Source organism: Bombus impatiens, unplaced genomic scaffold (genome assembly GCF_000188095.3).
Source record: "Bombus impatiens unplaced genomic scaffold, BIMP_2.2 scf_0318, whole genome shotgun sequence".
NCBI classification, from domain to species: domain Eukaryota; kingdom Metazoa; phylum Arthropoda; class Insecta; order Hymenoptera; family Apidae; genus Bombus; species Bombus impatiens.
The window spans coordinates 2,237,148-2,253,628 of NT_176737.1; the positions used below are offsets into that span (position 1 = coordinate 2,237,148).

The 16,481-nt window shown below is 34.8% G+C and overlaps 5 protein-coding genes across 6 annotated transcripts in view; 2 read left to right on the plus strand and 3 right to left on the minus strand.

Annotated features, from left to right (window-relative positions):
* LOC100748456 (protein distal antenna-like) overlaps positions 1 to 2,233 on the plus strand; it is a 7,185-nt gene extending 4,952 nt beyond the window's left edge. The window contains 1 exon segment of the mRNA XM_033320488.1: positions 1 to 2,233. Within this exon segment, the coding sequence (XP_033176379.1) occupies positions 1 to 223 (223 nt within the window). The 3' untranslated portion in view covers positions 224 to 2,233.
* Positions 1,562 to 4,466, minus strand: LOC100748575 (dynein regulatory complex subunit 7-like). The gene is made up of 2 exons (XM_024367310.2): positions 3,651 to 4,466; positions 1,562 to 1,731 (listed from the first exon to the last, which is right to left on the minus strand). The coding sequence occupies exons 1-2, from the start codon at positions 4,026 to 4,028 to the stop codon at positions 1,594 to 1,596; spliced, it is 516 nt and encodes a 171-aa protein (XP_024223078.2). The 5' UTR covers positions 4,029 to 4,466; the 3' UTR covers positions 1,562 to 1,593.
* Positions 4,467 to 4,654: 188 nt separating this feature from the next.
* Positions 4,655 to 12,908, minus strand: LOC100744415 (autophagy-related protein 2 homolog B). Its single transcript, XM_003489148.3, has 19 exons — positions 12,735 to 12,908; positions 12,257 to 12,569; positions 11,868 to 12,181; positions 11,616 to 11,795; positions 11,289 to 11,513; positions 10,738 to 11,210; positions 10,360 to 10,668; positions 10,179 to 10,296; positions 9,996 to 10,096; positions 9,405 to 9,917; positions 9,055 to 9,333; positions 8,455 to 8,980; positions 8,162 to 8,349; positions 7,587 to 8,089; positions 7,027 to 7,507; positions 6,191 to 6,952; positions 5,814 to 6,088; positions 5,431 to 5,732; positions 4,655 to 5,367 (listed from the first exon to the last, which is right to left on the minus strand). The coding sequence occupies exons 1-19, from the start codon at positions 12,906 to 12,908 to the stop codon at positions 5,128 to 5,130; spliced, it is 6,276 nt and encodes a 2,091-aa protein (XP_003489196.1). The 3' UTR covers positions 4,655 to 5,127.
* Positions 12,909 to 13,941: 1,033 nt separating this feature from the next.
* On the plus strand, positions 13,942 to 15,412 carry LOC100744536 (transmembrane protein 179). Of its 2 annotated transcripts, XM_012385174.3 has the most exons (3): positions 13,942 to 14,021; positions 14,108 to 14,250; positions 14,356 to 15,412. In XM_012385174.3, exons 2-3 carry the CDS (start codon positions 14,141 to 14,143, stop codon positions 14,909 to 14,911), a joined length of 666 nt encoding a protein of 221 aa, XP_012240597.1. In that variant the 5' UTR covers positions 13,942 to 14,021; positions 14,108 to 14,140; the 3' UTR covers positions 14,912 to 15,412. The 2 variants fall into 2 exon arrangements, with proteins under 2 accessions (XP_012240597.1, XP_003489197.1); XM_003489149.3 differs by having other exon boundaries at positions 14,020 to 14,250.
* On the minus strand, positions 15,150 to 16,479 carry LOC100748694. Its single transcript, XM_003489180.4, has 2 exons — positions 16,184 to 16,479; positions 15,150 to 16,098 (listed from the first exon to the last, which is right to left on the minus strand). The coding sequence occupies exons 1-2, from the start codon at positions 16,295 to 16,297 to the stop codon at positions 15,643 to 15,645; spliced, it is 570 nt and encodes a 189-aa protein (XP_003489228.1). The 5' UTR covers positions 16,298 to 16,479; the 3' UTR covers positions 15,150 to 15,642.
* Between the last annotated feature and the right edge of the window lie 2 nt (positions 16,480 to 16,481).

Consider the following 16,481-nt stretch of genomic DNA (forward strand, 5'->3'; position numbering starts at 1 on the left):
CGCCGCCCCTGCCCCCACGGAGAACCACGAGGCGAATGGCGAAGACGCGATCAACGGCGAGGAAGCGATCCGGCACGGCGAGAAGTTCTTGAAGTGGTTGATGTACAAATGCTCCGAGCCGTCGGTTACAAGACTTCAGATCATACAATTCAAATATCTATTGGACAGGCTGAAGGCACATAGAAAGAAGCCGTCGTCTAGTTCGAAACAAAGTAGAAAATAGGCGAGAAGAGAGGAGGCAGAAGCTGTGATGCTAGTTATATATTAAGAAACTGTGTTAACGATCGTCGCGCGGCTCACGAGGTGAAAAAAAGATAGGTAGAATCGGACGAAAACACAAACAGACACCCAAACAGACACAGAAAATGGCTGTACAAGAGTATTATTGCTCTTCGAACGTTATCGTACGCGACATACCGTCGTCGTCGCCGTCGTCGTCCCGTTGAAACTCCACGTCCCGTTGAAACGACGCGTTCATTTTTTTCGTTTTTTTTTCTCTATTTCTTGTCGTTTCGTTCGTGCCGATTCCCGAAGATTAGTACACCTTGTGTTTCCGATTCGCCTGTGTATGTGTGTGTATGTGTGCAAAAAAACAAGCATGAAGAGGGAAAACCAGTGTTTGCCTTCTATCATGTTTAACGGATTTCTTATTATGTCAATTTAATTTGAACGGATCAAACACGATCCATATATTTCTCAAGCACACCTCTCGTATTCGATGAAATACGTACATTTATTATTTTTTGCTCCTTTTGTTCTATATTTTCGACATTTTTTCTGTTCCTACATTTTTCTTTTCTGTTTCTTTTTTTCGAGGTACCTTATATATAGGAGTCGGGTTAAATCAAAATGGATCATAATTATTCTACACTTTTCTTATTAGAATCTTGTACATAAGAGATTATACCAAAATCATGAATGAACTGTTGTAATTATAACGGAAAATAAAATGTTCGTAGAGAGGTATAATTATCGATTAAACTTGTCACTTGTTAGTTTAAGTGCGTGCGTGTGCGCGCGGCGATAAATTTCCTTACGATCATATAAAAATGAAAAAACGGAACGAAATCGATCGTTCTTTCTCGGCCGATGGACGATATTGCGTTCTCAACATTTTTTACGAAATCTCCGTTACATTATCATGACCAATGGGACAGTTATACATGCCATAAGTCAAGAATCAAGATCGCAAATCTGCATTATCTACGGTCGAGAACGTATTTTAGTTTTACCGTTACATTCTAATTATTAAGCGAATATATCTAAGAAGAAAAAAGAATTAATACATAGCTTCATATACGCGATATTTAATTGTGGACTGAGCTTTTATCCCAAACAGTTCTACCTCTCGTTATGTTAACGCGTATTTACGTATGGTAAATAATAATAAGAATTAAAATGGTGTGCACGCGACTCGCACGAAACTAAATGGTCCAAATAAAATGAATGAAAAAAATCATAATAAAAAAAATGACAAAAAGATGTTTGTTATATCGGTGAGAAATTATATATTATATATAAAAGTATACATATATAATTAAGGACCTTTGTCGCAGAACTTTATAAGATAAGGCGTTTTTCTGGAAAATACATTTAATTACTTGCCATACTGAGTGCTTTGTCCAGAGGCTCGTATTCGACATAGTCACTGACAAATTTTCCGCATCCCTGCCACGTGTACAGGTCTGGATATGGCAGTGTACTTCGTCTGATAGTAGTAGATACGAATTTCTGCAAGAGAAACGATTTAAACTGTAAAAATATTTCCTATTTCGTAATTTCTTTTTCTTACTCTTAAGTGTTACTTTGTTGCAGCAAGATTATCCCCCTCCTCCCCTCTCCCCCAAAAAACAATCTTTTTCCGTGTATTTATTTTTGTTCTGTTTTCTTTTATTTCCCATGCATCATGTGAAGCATTTATAAGTTTGCTTTTTAATTTTCCTCCTAGGTACGTTTTTCTGGAATAGAGAACATAGTCTGACGAAACGATTGTTCTTTCAATTGCGGTCACATGACGCGCGAAACATTAGATGCGCGTTAAAGGGAAATAATCTTGCTGTTAGCAAAGTATATTTAGAAAACTAACACACAATTACAAACCAAAGTAAGGGGGGTGTACTGTCGAATGACAGTACGTGTAAATAAGACTGTGACAGTGCACTTGTACGCAAAGTGCATACTATGTATTGTAGTTCATTTAAAACGTATATAAATAAATGTATAGCGAAATTTATTTTTATTATTTAGATTGTAGAAGGAGTTTCGAGTGTATTAGAAAAATTCCTACTACACAGTTGTATTTCCACTACTTACGTTAAATGAAGAACAAACGAATAAGAAAAAATATTGATAACGAAGAGAAAGACTACGTCTACATCAAGAATGACATTCCTCGTTACCCTTGAAAAGAACACTCTTGAACGACTCAAAGAAAATTTCTCGATGCTGATAATTTTATTTATAACAGGTTTTAATCTTTATACAGAAGAATAATGCCTTTGTATAATGAGTCGAAACAAATATTCATCGAGTGAATACACGAAAAAAAAAAAAAAAAAAAGACAAATGAAACAAGAAAATATTCGCATAATTCTTTAACTTAAATCTTTTTTATCGAAAAGATGTACCGGAAGGTATGTAGTCGTGAGTAACGAGAAATGAAACTTTCTTTACTGGAAGATACTTGAACGTGAGAATACAGGTTAAGTCTGTTTTAAAGAGTAACTCGTTGCAGGTGGATTGCGTAGACGGATCGTTTCTTTTTTGGCACTGAATATACATATTTTTCACGAACGTCGTTTCGTTTGTATAAAAGTTACTTACTGTTTAGATAAAGGGAAATAACGAAACACGTGTTATAATGTGCAGAAAAAAGTGTATGATGTAAATATATATGATGTTATAGATATATAAACATTCGAGAATCTTTTCAGCTAATTACGATAAATCGAGTTAAAGAGTACGCAAACTAATTCCCTGTACATTACTATTGTTCGCCATTTTGAAATATTTAAAAATCAAGTAGGCGACGGCTCGAGAGATCGCGCCAACGACGTATATTGATTTATAACTATTCCAACGGACGATCTCTGCGTTTTTTAAGAGGTAAAAATCTTCGATCACGCGAAAGAGAGTCTTGAATAAATAACCTAATATTGAAAAAACTATCATAGGATGAAGGAACCGATAAATCGAAACTAACGTTCGAGTCTCGATTACTACCTTTATTTTAATACTTAAAAAATGATTAATTTTAACGAAATGAAGTATAAATAAAAATAGAATTATTTAAACAACTGACATTTTCATAAAAACGTATTCATCACCATGATCCAAACTTTGATCCAATTACGTAATTTCCATAGAGCATGTTATCTTTGATAATACGTATATTATGATTAAAACTGAACGGTCAAAACGACCAATTCTGTAATTTTTGAAAAATTTTATAAGTTTACAACAATACGTTTTTTCCAACATGTATAATTTCTACTAAGGTGATAAAGGATTGATGCCTTAAAATAAATTTTATATTTTAGTCCGGTGTTAGGATTTTCAACCACAAACGAGGAATGATAGAAATGAACCATTCATAGACCGCAGTTTCATTCGAATCCTGAACTTCATCGTACATTTAATAATTTACTTACTTGCACACCGCATTCATTTTCGCACGCTAGCAATAGCGGTTTTCGATTTGGATATTTCACGTGAAATTGTTGTCGAAAATTTTCGGCGTACCACGCGAGCAGCTTCTCTTTATCGCTGACACTACAATAACTATTCGGAAGTGTTTTTAGGTAGAGATCTTTTGTGCGGTCAACTTCGGGCCAACACAGTTTGATTAGACATAATTCTTGTTGCACTTCCTGTATGTGCTCCCGCGTTATTTCAAAAAGACTTTCGTACGTTGATTCTTTCTTCGACCTATCATCTTCCTCTTCCGAATAAGTTGATACACTTTCATAACTTTCATGACTTTCGTGACTTTCGTGATATTCGACTTCTTCGGTCATTTGTAATTTCATAATAAATAAATGATTTAGAGCAGAAGTAAGGTTAATAACTTCACCGTTACTACTTCAGCTTGTTATCGTTATTTATTTGTATCTAAGGTAGTCATGATTCAAACTGTTCCTTAAGAATTGTTTATTGCCACGGTAACTTATGAAAACAATGTGTTCTACGCATATACAGTATACAGTAATTTTTAGAATGCTCGATAGGCGGCAGCATCTTCCGTGCATGTTTGAACCACGAATCAACTGTAAAAAAATATGATAGACGTATCAGTTGTAACCTTTTCGTTGCGTTTTATACATTAGGTGTTACGATTAGAATACACACGCGTCAACATTTATTAAATTAGTAAAATCGCGGTTAATGCATAGACTTTTTTATCGTATGTGCTGTGTAGTTTTTCTCTGCGATACAAGGTGGCCTATATTTACAAGGATTTCTCGTTATGACATCTGTAAAAAGGATCGTAAACGGTGGATATATGTACTTCAGTTACCAACCATATATCGGCAGTAGATAAATTTTATATTCTATTTGAATATGTATATACACAAATTATTCAGAGATCTCCTGGATATTTAGAATTTATATTTTAGGAATAAATTACATTTCGCGCAAAAAGTGGCATGCAATAATAAGCGTCATAATTTTATTAATGAAATTTTTCACATACATATCATTGGTATAAAACATACGCATTATTAGAACAAAAATACATACAAGCTATGAAAACGATGCTCACGATGGTATATATATTTTATTTATAAACTATAAATATAACAAATTGGATCGATCTTTTTGTAATATGTAACAAGACCAATAAAACTGAAACATACAATTAGTTATAAATGTGTTATATCATTTTAAAAAGGGCTTTGCGTTCTTCAAAATTTATGCGATTTAGGTCCAAAAAGATTTGGTAATGCCATATGTACCATCGAGCCAATTTACTACTCATCATCTTTCGTATACCTCTTATCTCGATAAAAGAACTTCAACCGCATTTTTCTCCTATAACATTATTCATTCATTCACGTCATGGATTCTCATGTCTCACACGAAAGTCGATCGAAACATCGAATTATACCATCGTTCCGAGGAGCAACTTCAATTCGCGTCATTTGAATCTTGCCGCCATTTTTGAGCTGCCTCCCGTCTGGCATCCGGCACTAATTGCGATTGCATACCACCTAAAACGTTGCTCGTCGCTTCTGTAGCTAAAATAATTGGCTTCACAACAGTCGGTGGTATTTGTCGTAACACACCTCCTACAGCACCAGAGACTCCTTTTTGTTCGTGTTCTTCGCTAGCTACACGAACTAATTGATTTGCCGTTTCCCCTAAGCCCTGAAATTAAAAAATAAAATTAGCGATCTTATACTCCAGTATTTTATCATTCCAATAATTTACCTCTTTTACTAGCATATACGCATTAGCCATCCCTTCTCGAATATCCAATGGCTGGCTATATCTTTTCCGGCGTCCTTTCTGTCCCTTGTGTTTACGCCTCACGCTTGGACCAGGACTCACCATATCATAAGCTGTCTCGGCTGTACTTTGTATAGCGTGTATCAACCTAGAAGTCAATTCCAACGCCGCCATTGCGGTAGACGTCGTGAAACTGTTTGCACCTCGTTGTAGTCCTCTAAATAGCCTACCATCTTTCTGGTATTGTTCGATAGGCAACCAGAACAAATCCCTTATTCCTTGAACTACAACAAGCATATTATCGTGCTTAAATATATATTACATTATTCTGAATTTTATTTACAATACGACAAACATATACTTACACAATTGTACTAACGAGTGCATGGGACCGACACCGCCAAGTAAACTTGGAAGTTGATTCTTCTTTATATCTCGCAACCATTCGGAAAGTAAAAACGTTACTAATTTATCGAATCCCAGAAGTCCATGCCGATGTGTTAATCTTTTCAGTCTTAATTCGGAGCAATTCAACTGCGCCAGGCCCATTAGAAGCCCTGCTAACGGCCCATGAGTGAGGTCTACACGCTTTCCATGATAATCTAATCGAACAAGGACTTCAGGGGAAAATATCACACTCCTAACATGAATCAAATAAATCAAGTTTCAATATTATATATCAAAAAGGGACATTAGCCTATAACTATTATTCGAATATTGATTATAATTTTATTAATATTACCTAAAATATATTGGTTGACAATCTTCGTAAACTTCATGCGTCGGTTTCGCCATCACATTGTTTTCTTTTATCATCAATTCATCTTCCAAGAGTATCAATAAGTTCGGATCTATGCTATCATTTTGTGATGTATTCGTTGGCGTTGGTGCATTAGGCGCGGAATCGTTCACACTCATAACCGGTGGGTGATGCGTCGGTGTCCCTTGCTTGGACACTGGGGCGGATTGCGAATTGTTAGGTGCACTAGAATTTCCTTGAGCTTGCTTCGAACCGTTACCCAATTCGTTGAAAAATTCTATCAAGAACAGTAGGCTATCCTGGTCGATATTTAATCGCAACGGCAGTAGACTGAGTTTTAAACAACATTCTTGAGCACTTAATCTTGGGTCCGGTCTAACATGCACCGCTTTCATGGCAAACATGTTCGCGTGAGACTGCCTCGGTTTTGCTTCACTACTATATTGATACAAGAACTTGTTGATGTGCGAGGACGCCAATCTGTCTCTGATTTCTATCTCGTTTACCAATAATATTTGTCTTGCTGCTTCTGTCGTATTTTCCGGATAAACTTCGTGTTGAAAGCGCACTTTATTCAACTGAAGTTCCATTAAAATATCATGACGGCGGCCAGGACCTCCCATTACTTGCCAATCGGTTGTTTCTCTACATTTTCCACGCGGTGAATTTGGCGCACTTCCAATATGTACTTCGTTCGAATTAGACTTATTGAAAGCTACGCCGTCCCACCATGGTGGCCTAGTTCTATAAGAGTAAATGATATATTGTACAATGCATATGAATCGGTCACGTCAATATTTAATGACTAGGATGCATACTTATCCTGAGGCGCCGTGTTAGGACGAACCATAATGTCATTTATACTGACTTGTTTCTTGGCTGTCGATTGTAGAACTTCAAAATCTTTTCCTCCATACATGTGCCAGATCAGAGTCATTTCACAAAGGGTATACCTTAAAATTGGAGCTGGGAAATGTCTTGGCGCCTTAAGTAGATCAGTTTTACCAAGTGGAACCGCGAAGTGATTATCTATTATCCTTAGAGATTCTTGACAAAGCCAACGAACTTCTGGAACACCATGTCTGGGCATAATTCCTGTACCCGCTTCTTCTCCTAATATACAAAAATCTTCGTTTGGATCCTCAGCTTCTATATTACATTCTGTTTTGGTATATTTCTCGGAACTTTTATACATTTCAGGTACTGTCTGTGAAGCAGGACGAGACTCATCGGGAAAGAAAAACACTTCCACCTGATTTTCATTCACTAACGTATTACCGTCTGTATTCGAAGGTATTCCTGTAACATAATTCTTACGAAATAATAGATATGTGGATGAATAGATGAGGATGTTTCCTCTTATACCACTTGATATTACCTTTTACTGTTTCTTCCATTGCCTCTTTCATCAAACTGTTAACACGTTCAACTTGACTCTTACTAAGAGTGTTAATACACTCATTCCCTAGAAGACTTTCCTCGTCGCCAGAACTTGGTACGGTAATACTACTTTCGGCGGTTTCCATGTTCGGCAAAAGATCTCCATCATTGGCAAAATAAGTTAACAATTGAATAAGAGCACGTGCAGAATCTGAGCAAGTCCGAACATGCAACATGTTATTGCTCGCCCTTAAATCCACTCTAGGTGCACCACCGCACATTTTGTCGTTTAATCTCAGCGACAATTCAAACAATCCTACGTCCATTACGCACACATAATCCCGACGAAGATCCACACCTTTCCCTAATTTGTTAGATATGAACAAGGCAATATCTTCTGCTATAAAACGTAGCGTTGAAGTGTTTGTATGCGCAGCAATATTGCTGGAAACACTAAAATTATCAAGAGTTACCATTGACCTTAATGGCAGATGAATTGGTCTGAAATCATGTAAATTCCCTATTACATTATTGTGCTTAGTGAATATTGCTTAAGTCAATGAAAATAAGAACCTGTAATCGACCATGCAATTCCAAAGATGCAAGTGTAATTCTGTTAATATTCCTGGTGGAGAATATCCAGCAACAGGATGATCGGCTACGTCCAAACAATCTGTTAACTGCGTAAACCATGATGTGCCAGTGTTACACATTCTATGCCTTAATGTAGCATTTGCAATGCCTACCGCTACTCTGAAAGTCTATTTCAAAACGACTTATGATTATTCAATCGATTAATGAAAATGATAATTTTATTCGGAGTTTAAAAGAAAAAAGAGAAAAAGAAGAAAAAAAAAGAAACGAACTTTAATACGGTGAGTTTGATGAGCAGCTTGTATCCTAATAGCGAGCATCACCATATCATCATTATTGTTTGTTCCCATTACGTTCTCGTTTAGCCCGCTTTTATATATAGTGTTTTGACAATGTTGCGGAATGTCGCTATTAATAGGTCTCAGTGACGGTGGTTGCAAAGGAGTCGTCATTAATCCACAATGATCCAAAGACATCCCCCTTATCATGGCGCAAACGTAACCCAGATTTGAATTTCCTTTGTACGCGGTTACCGAAAATATCGTCGCATCTTCTAATCGAATTATTAATTCGCCTTGTTGCCCAGGGATGACGTTGCGCATTGAGTCACGAACAGGAGTATACATACAGAGAAGGCCTTGATCTATATTCAAAATTAGTGCTAGATTGCTCTGACCATTCCTCGACACGTTGTTTTGATGCTGCCTATAATGTTTGTCGGCTGCAGAATAAAATATACCCTCTTCCTCCGAGTCCGAATCGGAATCATACTGAATCCTGCTTTTACACGTGCTAAATCTTAAGAGGGAAAATTATACATCTTTTTAATCGAATATATAAAAATTATATTATCTGTTTTCAATGTTGGTTACCTGGGATAAATAGATTCTTGCAACAAGGTAGATGCCAAATCGAGACCTATGTGATTTTCCATGTGCGTGCCATACTTCGGTCTTGGCGCCGATGGTTTCCATAAAAAAAGATCAGTATTGAATCTATTGTATAGCAATTCATACAGATGTTTCGATGGTATTTGGACGGAAACACACGGGAAGTTAATTTCTAATTGTATTCTGGAACTACGGATGCCTTCGTCCATAAACTCTAACATCTCTTCTCGACTTCCTGGTATGATTAATTCTTCGCCCTCTCTGTTGAATTCATAGAGTTAGATATATGTCGCGTCATGCTTTCGTAAATTAAAAAATACTATCATGCAAACCTTTGTTCTGAATCATTCTTGTCGCCTTGTGCAGGGGGTTTCGAATGAGGGGTGTCAGATTCATGAATAACACGCTTTGAACTGAACGGAGATGGCTGATGTTTAGGCGTATTTTCTAGAGTTTCGTCGAAACTAGAATCTGGCTCTCCTTCAGAGCTATCTTCCAGCTGATCGCTTAAACGTTGCGGATAGATTGTAATAACTATTCTAGCCCAATCAAATCCTTCGTTAACTTGTTGACACGATGCATTATTTTTTTCATGAGTTGTAACTTTGCCTATATTTAATGGAACGTCTGTCTCCGTTTCTGCATACGAAAGCAGTAACTTTCGGAATTGAATTTCGAAATGTTTTTTCACAGAATGCGGACAATTCTTCGAGAAAATTGAATGCGGGCGAGCATGAATTTGTGCATCTGTCATTTTCAAAATCATATAATCTGTTCTCACCGATCTCTTCCACCATGGTGCTCGATTCATATCGTGCAAAGGTCTCAAATCTGGTATTGGAAACCTATTTTTAAATTATTGTATATGAAATGTTTTATAATTTCGATGGATCTTTGTTTCTATGTACGTGTATGTAAATTACCTTAATTTTATTGTACATTGCGACGAAGATACTTTTATCATAGCAGCAAAGTCTGACAAAGTGGGACTTTCTATGGCTTGATAAAATAAAGTTTGTTGATTCTAAAAATTATATAGAAAAAAAATAATGGAAACTGCACAGTTTAGTAAATTAATACAGTAATAATACAAACTGGTAACTTACAGTATTCTTATTACTAGATACAGTATTACAAACGCAAATAGGTTGCGGATTAAGCAGGGCACATATCCTATCTACAATAGTTATATCCACTTCACTTTTGCACGGTTCCAATTCGATACTAAAAGGAAAAATGTGATGAAATTAAGTCAAACTGACATGTTTCAAACATATATATACTTACTCAATTGTTGTATGTGGATCTGCACATTTCAATAGTTGAGTATATCCTGTATTTTCAATATGCTCTACATATTTAAATTTCATTTTCAAGTCTGTTTTATTAGTGAAGCCAAAATTCGTTGAATCCTCCTTTGGAAATGTAAGCAGTTCGACAAATTCAGTTGGTGGTGTCGCATTTGCTCCAGAATTATTTGAATCAATTAAACATTCTACAATTTCTAAGCTAGCTAAAGTTAGTGTCCCAGATACTACAGAGAACCATGAAACATTTTTTTCCCTCCCTTCAATTACTAACGGCGCAGCAAGTAATCTATAATAAGCAATAAAGGACTTGATTCAAGGTTTCATATTTCATTTGTCATATACTAATTTTAGATACCTAATATGACTTAAATGGCAAGCATCTAAGAGTACTTTTGATGCCTTATCAAAGTCTTTGTTTCCATATCCTCCAGCTCTGAACATTCCTAATTGTTTGAAAAATTCGTCCGCCGAATTTTTCATCTGACGTATACTGGAACACGTTAAACCACCTCCTTCCACGCACGTGGTTAGTATGTCTTCGTGTAATAGGATTACAGCTATGGAAGATACCCTTACGTGAAAATGAGATGTTTCTGCAGATGGACTATTATCCACACTATGCCTGTGTTTCTGTTGCTTTGGTAAATTTGTTGCTGAATTTTTTAAACTAATACTACTAGATAATATACTCCCGTCCATGCTAATATTATTGCTTGTGATCGAATCATTCATTGATGTTGAGCCAGGTAACCGCATCGGTAAAAACTCGTCTTTATTATCTGACTCATCTAAAGATGCCGTCGACCATCCTTGTGCATGCCTTAAATCCTGTTAGAAAATTTTTTTAAACATAATATATTCTTTCCAATTTTTTGAAATTGCACTATTACAACTTTTATAGTATACCATAGAACGTAATCCTTGAGTTGGATGTATTTGATGAATAAGTTCTCGTTCGATGCGATTAAAGTCACTATCAGCCATAGGCTTTTCCGTACACGCCCTTGGCGCAACATTACTAACATCTTCTAAATCTGGAGAAGCAAGTCCATGCCCTAATTCCAATAACACATGCACTTGCCGTGGACTTAAAAATGAAGTAAAGGATCCCAATGTCACTTCTAATTCTACCTGAAGTAATTAATTCTCTTTCATTTCATACCAAACACATTATAATTTGAAGCTATTATTCTTTTTTATATTGAATAAACCAAATTAATAATTAGGTTTTACCTTTGGTCCTGAAACACCCTCCCCTTGCTTTAATTTTAATCTTATTTCCTGTCTGCCTGCTAACTTAGCAAACATTATAGGATTTGATTCGTTTAAATTATTAATAATATTTGCTTCTAGAGGAGTTTGCATATTTTGAGTAGGAGATACTTGTGCAGAGAAAAAATGACCATCTGAATTCTGTAAAGAAAAACTTCCTCAAAAAATGTTCAGTCACATATTTTTCTTGCTAGATCTAGTAAAAGATGTTACTTTAGAATCTGGTGTAGAACCTCTGCTTGTTGTTATAATGCTTCTAGAGAAAGTTCTCGCTCGAGATGGAAATTCATCTGTGTGGAACGTCACACCTTCTAAATAAAACCTTTTTGTTGTGAATGCTGACACAACATATCCTTTTGTTGATTGACTAGGGTCTAATGAAGTACTGCTTGGATCTAAGCCTGCTTCATCCGAATATTCAAGATTTTTTATACACATTTCTATTGCAACCCCTGTTGAAGAATCTAGTGGCACATGTTCCAAACGTATTACAGTATCTATAAATCTTACTTTCACTCTACATAAAACTGAAATACATAAATATTATATATATCTTAACAACATCTTATCACCACTTTTCTGAAACATTTGCAAATCCTTACTTGAATCTATTGTTTGTGCAAACAATTCAACTCCTTCTAATGGCTGTGAATTTCCAGCATTTTTTGCATCTTCCTGTAAACACTCTTGTGCAAGTTGCATGCTGGATGTCATAGAGCTCCACATAGACTCAAACATCGAAGTTCCAGTTTTTGCCCTCTGTCTAGGCTGAACGGTTAATCTTAAACTGGTAACTTCTACATAACTAGCTTCACTAAGCAAAGCTGACCATGGTATGCTAACAGACATTTCTGATATAAAACCATCAACAAATTCTAATGGAAGTTGTTGTTGCTCTCCCATTTCGTTAAGGGCCTGTTACAAAAAAAATTCACATGCATATTTATACATCTTTTTACTCACTTTTAAATGTCATTACAGGCAAACAAATAACTTCACGCATGGCCTAAAGTAATTACCCTATCTTTATTTTTAGCCGAGGGCTAACAAAGAAATATAAAACAAAGAAAATGACAGTACCTGTACATCAAGGCTGACATTGGTTACACGACCAGTTCCATTGTACAGATCTACAGTGAGCTGATCCAATGTCAATTTTTCCTCCAAAAATTGACCCAGATATCGTTGTAAGAGATACCTGCAAGCTCGTTTCTTGATCCCTTGAGACCAAGGAATGCATCCCAACCAAGACATATTTTCTACCCACGTTTAACAATCTAATCTATGAAAGACATGGAATTTTCGAAAGTAACTCTCGTCATGCGTCTCGTTATTAGGCCTGTTATTCGGGCACAGTGTAGGAATAGCAATTTATCCACGTGAATTCCATCTTTCCAACACGTGTCCACTTTGGTGCAATGATCCTTAACATAATACGGTGATTCGGATATAACGGGGTTCTAGCTGCGTAATATTTTCCTTTGGATGCAACTACACACGCATACACACATGCACGCCCGCATACATAGAATTCTGACTATCGGACAAACGCTATGAAATGAAACACTGGTGTCTCATTGACTGAAATCAGCTGACTATGGAGAGAGATGGACCGTTACCTCTGTTTTCCAATGTTTCCTCCCCTTTCCTGTATCGATGGATTTTTCGTTTTATATTTTTCTTCCTAGATTTTATGTAAAAACTTTATCATGTTCAACTATTTTTATAGTTTTTTTGCAACCTTTTTGTTTTTTATTTTTTTTTTTGATGAACGCGAGCATCTTCATTTCTCTTTTTCTATAACGAATGAAATAATACAAAAAGCTAAGAAATGAAATTAAATAATTATATCCTATGCTTTTCTGAATGTTACTTTTTGAAAGATATTTAAGGGAAAATTCTTTTATTCATCGTTAATTTTAAAACGTATAAGATATTGGTGAAAATTATTTTTATTATAATATTACTATATAGGTGTTTGAATGCACATGTATGAAAGAATATGATTTTTTGGAAGAAATGATCGTATGATAAATTATGATGTATGATGTATTCCTTTTATTGTGTTTCTTTCTTAAATGCACATGCAAATTGCTCTTTAAACCGAATCGAAGTATGAAGCAATTATATCTTTATTCTTGTCTTTAACAATTTAAATTATTTGTTATGTATTTTTCATGTTTCAAACAAAACAATTGTTTTTCGACAAACAATTTGCTCTTCTTAAATATCGTTTAAAAGTTAATCGTTTAATCATGGTTTTTTAAAAGTCAATGTAATCGATGCAAGATATTTTTAAAATGTTTACTAGCCTGAATGTGTCTATGTTCATAGTAATTTCTGTATATAGTTTACTAATAAGTTCAGGTATGTGGAGATTGGTTGATCTGTCATTCGGATTGTCTGATAATTTGCTAAAAATTAATCAAGGATTATATTTTCTGTTCCTACAGATAACAAAGAAATTTTCTTTTGTCATTTGAAAGATGGCACTAACCAATATCTTACTTCTTAGTCAAATATCTGGATATGTCGTAGCTCTTGTTTTATCACTTTGTATCATCATACCAATGAGTTTGCATGAAGACGAATTTAGGTAGTTGTCATTCTAAATAAAACCGAGTCTCGATATAACAAATATTATTAGAATGTATATACATGGAAATAGATATGTTATGCACTGATTAACATTTGTTTACAGAGGACATTGTCTGTTGTTCTCAACAGGAACTTGGCAAGAATCAGATGGTCAGTTTGTAGTAAATTGGGCCTCACAAGCGTACTGTAATTATACGATATTTGTTGGTTTGATGTTGTTGTTAACATCCGCGGTTCAAATTTATCGGCTTTCCCTGCTTATGTACCGTGGAGAAGACAGTTCGTTCCTATCTGCATTCATAGATGTTGTCAGTTCAATATTCCTTACAACAATCACTTTAATCGCTGCAATCATTATTACGCTTGGATTTATGACTTGGTGTCAATGTATGACCAAAAGATTTCCATCTTGCGAATTAGCAGCTGGAAATGACATTGACAAAGCTGATGGTATAGACACAACTGGTTTTCATATTGAATTAGCTGCAGTCCAATTTGGTACATGGACCAGTTTATCTATTTGGGTTGGCCTGTCAGTATTCGCAGTACTAAAATTATTACGATATCATCAATTAGAAAATATGAAGGTTTCAATGTATAGAGAAAGACAAAGATTGATAGAAGCTGCCAGAAGTAACGAAATACAAGAATCAACTTAAAAATTTTGATTGTCTAAAATTCTTAAAATGGTAGTATTTTTTTGTTCTATTATTCTTACTTTTCAGAGAAATATTTATACCCTATGAAATCAGTTTTCCAAACGCACACTTTGTTGTAATCAATATAATCATAAACATTTAATGTGATCCAAGATGATTTATTTAATCTATTAAGGAGTTGAAAAACTGTATTTACAGAAGTAAGAAGTTATAATGTTGAAATGAATATGGCTTTTACTTAAAAGATATAATTTATTAGCTATATCTTTGTGTTTATATATATCAAGACTGTATAAAATTGCAATTTATGCTATAAATTAGGATTTAGGTTCAGTATCTTTAATTTAACTGATAGTATTTTAGTTTTTTTATTGTGTATTATATTTCTGCCCAATTGTATATACAGTATGTAAAAATCATATAAATTGCATTAAAATATATTATTGAGAAATATATTACATAAAGAACATGTAATATACAATTGGTGATATTTGTAAGTATAGATATACACAATTATATTCCATGAACGTATGTATGTAAATTAAGAGTTCCATGTTATAAATAAGCATACATAAATGTAATAAGAACTATATTTTGTAAATATAAATGTTATATATATTCTCGTAATATATCAGAATTATAATAATATATTGATACTTATTATATGAAAGAGGCCAAACAAATAAATACCAGGTTATTAAAAAAACAGAAATTTGTTAAATAGAAACATATTAGGTTAAAATTACTCTACATATTCCAAGTACATTCCTACGGCTTCCCACGGGACACTTTCTTAAAGGTGGATCAATAATTATGAATGGTGCAATATCTGTTGACATACATTCTAAGTCAAATGTAGTTTCATTCACTCCTATTACTCCATTAGGGGCACAAGGACCACCTGTAGTTCTTAGAGGATAACATGTATTATTATATTGTACTAAGCCGTCTTCCAGGCAAGGATTTTTCACACACTTTGGTATAACTTCATCCTTAGGAAGTACAACATAATTCTGTAGTGCACAAGGTCCTTGTCTATATGCTTCATGACAACTATCATTCAATGGAAAATATAGAAATCTAGGTCTACAATCGCATACCCATGTACTTTTACTTCCAGCTCCAGGATAAAGAAGCATGCCTTTGGGACATATATTTGGTGCAGCCACTGGAATACGTTCTGTTATCTAAAACAAAAAGAAAAACATTGTCTGATGTCGTTATATCATATGATTAGTTGTCTCCTTCCTTATGCCTCTTAATTATAATTACCGCCGCATTGCCGCTCACGTGAGATATCTCTTCATTATTTGGAAATACAATATCCTGACAGGATACTATATAATTGCGTATTACTAATGTGATACCAAAAACTATCCACTTCATTCTCTATGTACAATATAATAAGATCTTCATATAAAATTGGAAGAAGTATTTGGCCTTCTTGAAAGTCGTAAATTATTTAGACTTTTTGTTTAATACTAACATAGACGTGATCAAGTAAATCTCAATTATAAAAAAAAGGTAATAAAAAGATGCTGATACTTTGTAGTACACCATACCCATGAAT

Bases quoted from the DNA above. Each gene is read 5' to 3' on its own strand.
- LOC100748575 (XM_024367310.2), bottom strand. From the start codon at position 4,028: ATGAAATTACAAATGACCGAAGAAGTCGAATATCACGAAAGTCACGAA. The intron at 1,732-3,650 runs GTAAGTAAATTA...TTTCTCTTGCAG, and splicing joins AAAATGAATGCGGTGTGCAA to AAATTCGTATCTACTACTAT.
- LOC100744415 (XM_003489148.3), bottom strand. From the start codon at position 12,908: ATGTCTTGGTTGGGATGCATTCCTTGGTCTCAAGGGATCAAGAAACGA. The intron at 8,981-9,054 runs GTAACCAACATT...TTCCCTCTTAAG, and splicing joins CAAGAATCTATTTATCCCAG to ATTTAGCACGTGTAAAAGCA. The intron at 8,350-8,454 runs GTTCGTTTCTTT...GTTTTGAAATAG, and splicing joins ATCAAACTCACCGTATTAAA to ACTTTCAGAGTAGCGGTAGG.
- LOC100744536 (XM_012385174.3), top strand. From the start codon at position 14,141: ATGGCACTAACCAATATCTTACTTCTTAGTCAAATATCTGGATATGTC. The intron at 14,251-14,355 runs GTAGTTGTCATT...ATTTGTTTACAG, and splicing joins TTGCATGAAGACGAATTTAG to AGGACATTGTCTGTTGTTCT.
- LOC100748694 (XM_003489180.4), bottom strand. From the start codon at position 16,297: ATGAAGTGGATAGTTTTTGGTATCACATTAGTAATACGCAATTATATA. The intron at 16,099-16,183 runs GTAATTATAATT...TTTTTGTTTTAG, and splicing joins ACGTGAGCGGCAATGCGGCG to ATAACAGAACGTATTCCAGT.